Raw genomic sequence first — 7500 nt, 5'->3', positions numbered from 1 at the left:
ATTGCTTCTTGCTATAAACATAGTTCTTGGTTAGATTACATATCCTGATTTAGGGGCTGGACATAGGGTTGCAATAGGCATTGGACAGCTGCCAGAGTGTTGGCATTTTTATAGATTCTCATTTTGTCAGTCTATTGATGCATTTTGTAACCTCCCCCCCAGACTATTTGAAGATGGAGGACAAAGGGGAAAAGAGACTGAGATGGCAGACAGTTACTCTGGAAGAGTAGGGAGTATTTGAAAGGGAAATACTCCTTGTATTGCTTTCTCTCTCTTTCTGTGTGTGTGTGTGTGTGTGTGTCTGTGTGTCTGTGTGTGTGTGTCAGTGTGTGTGTGTGTGTGTGTGTGTGTGTGTGTGTGTGACTGAGACAGGGTCTCACTATGCAGTCCTGGCTGGCCTGGAACTCGCAGCAGTCTTTCCGCCTCAGGCTCCCAAGTGCTGGGATTACAGACATGTACTATCAGACCCAGCCTTGTGCTGTGTTTCTTTTTTTCTTTTTTTTTTTTTTTTTCTGTTTTCATTGAAGATACATGTTTTTCTACATTCATAGGTTAAATAAGGACTTTTTAACATGGTAAAGTCTTTGCTGAGATAGTTTAGTTAGTTTAGATGACTTGCTTTGGACATACATGGACTTATGAGTGGTTGTGTTTGTCCACATTGAATAGTTTAACTATTTATCTTTGTGCATTTTAAAAAACACGGCGTTTATTAGAAACCTATATTTTGTTGAGTGAAAGAAGCTAAATACATTGCCATTCATTTCTTTTGTAAATTTACAGGAGACTTGACAGATGCCAAAACAAAGGAGCAGTTGGGATCCAGGCAGCAGGAGATAGAATGGCAAACTTACCATGGTATCCTGAAGAAGACAAGGGTCATGGAAAAAACCAAGTGGCTGGATATCAGAGGAAATCATGGTAAGAGCAAAGACCCAGATATAATAAAGACTAGATTTTTTTTTTTCCCTTCAGGAACCTAGAGTGTTCAGTTTAGATTGTACAAATTCAAAATGAGAAATTATAGCATAAGTTTGAACTTATTGAAGGCTATTACTCTGACACTGTACAGTTATGATATATGATTTTAAAACTTCAGATATTGTGCTTAGTCTTTGCAATGGAAGTTTATATGGTTCTTTTCTTTATCTGGGAGAAAATCTTCTACCAAAAATTATGTAGGCAAATGTTTTTTAAAATCTATATTTTGTTAAGTGAAAGAAGCTAAAGCCATAAGTCTTCATGATCATCTACTAGACGATTCTATTTATAGACCATCTAAAAAAGGCAAAACTATAGGCAGAGAAAAGGTTACAGTTGCCAAGAGTAGGGGTAGAGGAAGGGACTGACTACAGAAAATCATCATGAGCTGGTGTGGTGGCACACATCTGTAATCCAGCACTCAGGAAGCTGAGACAGGAGGATCATTGTGAGTGCGAGACCAGCCTGGGTCACAAAGTGAGCTCAAGGCCAGCCTGAACTGCATATTGAGACCCTATCTCAAAAAAAAAAAAATTGGGGGGGGGGGTGCCGGGGAGATAGCTCAGTGGAATAAGTGCCTGCCTGGCAAGCATAAGGTCCTGAGTTCAATCTGAAGTACCACAAAAAGGAAAAAAAGGAGTCATCATGAATATATCTTAGGGGGGTGATGAAACTTTTCTGTAGTTTGATTGTGGTCTTGAATACATGACTATGTATTTGTCAAAATCCATGGAACTACCTTACACAGAAAGAATTTTATTGTATAAACTTTAATTTTTTATTTATTCACTTGGTACAGGGTCTCCCTATGCAGTACACACTCATAGTGATCCTCCTGTCTCAGCCTCCTCAACACTGGGATTATAGGCATGCACCACCATACTCTGTGTTGGTGGTACAGTGCACCTGGGGTTCTGGGACTGGCACAGCATGCAGTACCGGGGATCAAACTTGGGTCTTTGTGCCTGCCAGGCAGGCACTTAGATCACTGAGCTATCTCCCCAGACCGATCCTATAAACTTTATACACTTTCAACAGCATACAAATTTCCCTAGACATAGGCAGAAAAATGGGTAATTCTTCTCCTTTTTTTGGTTATAATTATATTAATATGGAAATGAGGTTTTCTCCAAATGAGTCCTGAGAATAGGTATGTTTTATAAAGACTGACTTTGTTGTTTATTTAATTCATGGGTATTATACATGTATCTGTCAGTACTTTTTTAAGGTTAGGAAAGTTTTTTTGAAAACAGAAAGAATAGTTCCTGGATTTCCAGGAAGGGTCCCTAATGGGGTGACCCCTAATTTGTTTTATTTTTATTTATTTATTTTTATGTATTTAGTACACAGTCTACAGGGTCTTACTACACAGATTGGACTCATAGTGATCCTTCCTGTTTTTCAGCCTCCCAAGCTCTGGGATTCCTAATTTGTTTTATAAGACTATTAATTTAAAAGATAACTGCCTCATGAAATACATAGCTATTAGTTTTCTAAAGCAAAAACAGAAAATGCCCTGATTATAAATAGTTCTTACAAAGCAGCTAGGCATTACAAATTAAATATCAGAGATTTGGCTGACAACTTTCTCTGGCACATTTATATTTCCCTTTTTTTCTTGATCCTAATTAGAGGTACAGACCTAATTCTTTTGCAGTAAATAGTAAATGTACATATTTTTTAAAAAACTTCCCAGTCAAACTACTGACTTCTTCATTTTATGTAATAAATATCAAAAAGACTCTTAGTATTAAATAATCTGGGTAGCACTCTGGAGTACATAGTAATGTAATTTGACTTGTATAGGCATAAATCCTTGTAGTATAAGTTTTTTTTTAATGTCCTTTGTATGTTTTAGAGTTTTATATAATTACAGACATATATAGCAGGTACTCTTTTTTTTTTTTTTTTTTCAGAACCGGGGATTGACCTCAGGCCCTTGCACTTGCCAGGGAAGTGCTTATTCCACTGAGCCATCTCCCTGGCCCCATAAGTTTTTTTTTAATAAGTATTGTGATAGGGAAGCAAACTAGTTTTTTTAAAATTAAGATTCAGTTAAAAATAAATAAAAATTAATAAAAGATTCAGTTATAACAGAGTTGGTTTCTTGTTTAGCAAAAGGATCACATTCATATTAATATTTCTTTTGGCCTGAATTGGGCTTACAGTTTATTTTAAAGTTATTAGAAATATGGTAGAGTCCTAGAAGTCAAAGGCAACAGTTTTAATTATTGCAGCTGGATAGTCAAGATCTGTGTAGTCATTATGTTTCCAGATAAGTAGTTTATGATATCCTAAACCTTACTATTTTGTAACTCCTTTCACACTGAATCTTTTTTTTTTTTTTTTTTTTTTAAGATTTAAAGAGAGGGGCTTTGTCTCTCAGATCAAAGTGATCTGCTGTTTAGAAGCACTTGGCATAGATTTATGAAACAGGCCTGATTTCACTTCTTTTTGGCTTCTATGATTAGATGACCGAAACAGCAGCAATAATGCTATCTCATGACTTTAACTGAGTTTGTTTCTAATAAAATGTAAAAGTACCTATTATTCTCCAGTGTGCTGGGGCCTTAAAGCTTCCACGTAATCTGGGTTAAGTTACCAAATTTTTAAAATTATCAATCTAATTCAGTGGCATCCTACCATAGAAAAAATTGTTTCCATTTTTCTTTGTCATATAGATGAATGCTTGCTCTTTTTGTTTTTCTTTTTAATTAGATGCATACAACATTCCAAGTCTGGAGAGCGTCAAGAACTATTACAGGTATCGAAATGAACAAAAGACGGACCACTAAGTAGAGTCTGTAACCAAGAGTCAATACATTGAATGCGTGAAAACATTATTTAGCAGCCAAAATTTCTGTTAAAGAATCTTTGGTAATTTTGCAAAGGAAGCTTTCTTTTTTTTTTTTTTTTTTTTTTTTTTTGCGTGTGTGACAGATTGTGTTCTTTCTGTTTGAACATTTTCTTTCTTTTTGCTTCAGATACATTAAGCCTTGTTTTGCCAGGGGTACTTTTAGTATTTGCACAGATGTTTTGTTGGCCATTGTCGTATCTAGTAGAAGTCATTTAGATCAGAGATGTGCTGTGGCCATTGGGATTTGAAGGGTGAGATACTGATTCTCTCAGTCCTGGGATGGCTGTCACCCCTGGCTATGCTACCCGTGTCATGCAAATATCAACATTTTCTTGATCTGTCATGAATGTGAAAAGGGCTGGGGATCTGTGAGTTACAGTACTGACTGTCCAGTTTCAGTGCACTGCAATGATTCTTCTGGTTGCAGTTGTACTTTCAGTTCTATGTACTTGTCAGCTTGGTTCTACATTGTCATTTGATCAAGTGGCAACTATTTACCTATCACTGGTGAACAGTCTAAAAGCTAAAAGAGCTAATGTAAAATACTTGGTGTCTGCCTTCAAGAAACTTGTATTCTAGTTAAGAGAGATAAAAACTCTTTATGGAGCAAAGAACACAAAGAAATGGCTGATGAAGTGCTAGAATGGGTTGCATGTGGTAATTTTTTTTTTTTTTTTAATGTATTTGGTACAGGGTCTCACTATGCAGCTTGGACTCATAGTGATCCTCCTGTTTTCCCTAGCACTGGGATTACAGGTGTGCACAACCATGCTCAGCATGCCTGGGGGAGGGGCTGGCCTGGAATGTAGTACTGGGGATTGAACCCTGGTCCCTGCGATTGCCTATGCAGGTGCTTAGTCTGATGAGCTATCTCATTGGCCCTGCATATGGTAGTCATTGTAAGAAATCAAAAGCAAACATTTGAAATAAAAAGCACACACCTGAAATCCCAGTAGGATGGATTGGGGAGGTAGGAGTGGTTTTGAGGCAGCAGGATCACTGAGTTCAAGGTCAGCCTGGGCTACAAAATAAGTTTAAAGGCTAGCCTGAACTCCATAGTGAAAACCTGTCTCAAAAAGACCAAAACAAGGGGCTGGTGAGATGGCTCAGTGGTCTAAAGCACCTACTTAGAACAAGCTTAGCAAAGGAAAGGGACCACGGTTCAATCCCCCAGCACCACATGCCAGCCAGCCCCGCCCCCTGGTGGGCTGAGCTGGCCACACACAAATAAATAAAAAAATTAAAAAAAAAAAAAAAAGACCAAAACAAAAAGTAGGCTGAGATCCCATGGAGTGGACACAGAGAAGATTTTATAAAAGAAATGAAAATTATGTCTGGGTTTGAAAGATGGGTTGCATTTAGAGGAGGAATACCAAGCAATATATTTTAGAAAAAGAACAGGCATGAACAGTGCTTTAAAAGATAGAATGAGCTTTTGAGGGGACAGGAAGGAAACTGGCAAAGAATAAGTTTCATTTTGAGGACTGATATAATATTGAATCTGTAGCTTAGGACCAATTTACAAAAGTTTTAAGTAACCAGTATAAAAATTTAAATGTCATGGGTGGTTCTTAATCCAGTTTAGGTCCTTAAGAAACTTCATACCAGAATAAAAATAGTGTTTTATAATTCTCACAACAGAAAAGGAAGGGCCAGGGAGATGGCTCAGTGGAATAAGTGCTTTCCTGGCAAGCACAGGGCCTGAGTTCAATCCCCTGTTCTGCAAAAAAAAAAAAAAAACAACAAAACAGCAACAACAAAACAAAACAAAACAAAACAAAAAAAACAGAAAAGGAGAAATAGTGGATATATGTACTAAATAGTAAGATCTGGCAATAGTCCAGTCATATGGAAAGGGCCTATCATACTTTTCTTGATGCTCAGGCAAAACAGTTGACACTCAACGTTAAAGAAAGAAAGGTTTATTTTGGCTCACAGTTGATAGAAGTTTCAGTCCCTAATTGGCTGTCTTCAATGCAGGGTGGCATAGCAGAGGGGCATCACAGTAGCACAGCAGTGGCCGCAGCCTGCCTGTCCCTTTTATCTTTTCCAGTCTTCCTGCCTTTTAAATGCTGCACCCACACCCAGAGTGGGCCTCCCCGTTATCTATACCCAGAACTATGCTAAGCCAGTCAGTGGACTAATTTATAAGCTTTTAAACAGTTGGGTTTTAATGTGTTAAAATGTCGGGAAAGAAACAATGTATATAAGATTACAAAATCCTGAAGAATAGTTGAAAATAAGCAAGAAAAAATAGAAATAAATATGTTCATGTGGAATAAAAACCGGAAATAGAAATTTAAAAAAAAATACTAAGATGAGATGTGATAGAACCTGTTGAGTTTCTTTAAATTAAGTTTAGATAACTTTTTAGTATCACTTGTAATATCTATGATAATATGTTTACTCTGATTATGATATATTTGACGGTTGTTTTGCTTAAACATGGCCATCTCTTAGCATAATAAGCTTTGGAAGTTTATTTGTGATTTTTTTAGGGGGTGGTATTGGGAATTAAATTCAAGCCCTGTTTACATTTTTTATTTAGAGATAGGTCTTTCTAAGTCTAGTTGGCCAGGCAGTGTTCCTGGCTCAGCCTCCCTGAATGCTAGAATTATCGGCATGTGCTTCTGTGCCCAGCTTATTTGTAATTCTGCATGTACTTTGTGTTCTTAGGTAAAACATGTAAGACACTTTGATAAAAGATAATACCCTTCTGGGGTTATAATATTTGAATAATATGTGTATGGTTGCAATACAACCAGCGCCTCACCCATTCTTTCTTCAACCCCCCCCCCGTTGTTTTTTCCTACTCTTCATTGTCCAACTTTATGGTCATAAGTAATTATTGACACTTACAGTCATCAGGACTTTCATTACTAGATATTATCAGTAATTATATATGTTATCAATATATTCTTAGGAACCAAAACAGATTTATCAACCCACAAGTAGATTAACATTTTTCTTCTGGCTTGATGAGTTCACCTTTGCAAGTCTTCCTTGTGAATTAAGCCTCTGTGGTTTTGTTTTAAAAAGTGAACACCTTTTGTATCTTATTACACCAAGACTTCTGCTAAGTGCTACATTATTAAATGATTGATAACTTCTATGCCACTAGATTCTGATTCATTTAGTTTTGAATATTTAAGCAACTGCTTAAAATAGCCCTTTTTTTCCTTCTTTTTTGGGGGGACTTTGTGTTTGGTTATTGATGAATTATTTTACATTGGTCTTTAGAGACATTTCAAGAACTTTGAAACTTTTTATTAATTTATCCAGTTTACATCTATCTGGTTTATTGTACTTCTCTGTCAGATCAGGGCATCTCTTTTTCAAAGGGGAAAAAATTAGTGTTATATTGGGATAAAATTTAAATTAATTCTGTCTTTTTATGATTGCACTAAAAATTTCTTGTCTTGTATTTTTTTAGGAAGTACTCTGCTGTACGCAAGGATGGCTCTTTCCATTATGTCCACAGTACTCCTTTTGGCAACTATTCTTTCATCTCAGTTGATGCCACCCAAACTCCAGGGCCTAAGAGGCCCTATAATTTCTTTGGAATTTTAGATGAGGTACAGTAACAATTTCACTTTCCTTTGTAGATTACCTTTTTTTTTTTTTTCTCGTCGATGCATGTGGATGGATCATTTAAAATTATC

General features: G+C 36.5%; 1 protein-coding gene across 1 annotated transcript in view; it reads left to right on the top strand.

Moving 5' to 3' along the window:
* The window catches only part of Tmem62 (transmembrane protein 62), a 34622-nt gene that overhangs the window by 2615 nt on the left and 24507 nt on the right, over window positions 1-7500 (top strand). Inside the window, exons 3-5 of the mRNA XM_023712521.1 lie at window positions 784-921; window positions 3700-3745; window positions 7272-7413. Of these exons, the coding sequence (XP_023568289.1) occupies window positions 784-921; window positions 3700-3745; window positions 7272-7413 (326 nt within the window). The remainder of the gene's footprint in view (window positions 1-783; window positions 922-3699; window positions 3746-7271; window positions 7414-7500) is intronic.

The sequence above is a fragment of the Octodon degus genome, unplaced genomic scaffold, assembly GCF_000260255.1.
Source record: "Octodon degus isolate 3935 unplaced genomic scaffold, OctDeg1.0 scaffold00002, whole genome shotgun sequence".
In the NCBI taxonomy this organism is placed as follows: Eukaryota; Metazoa; Chordata; class Mammalia; order Rodentia; family Octodontidae; genus Octodon; species Octodon degus.
Note: the sequence above shows the minus strand (reverse complement) of the source record. Positions and strands in the feature narration are given on the sequence as shown.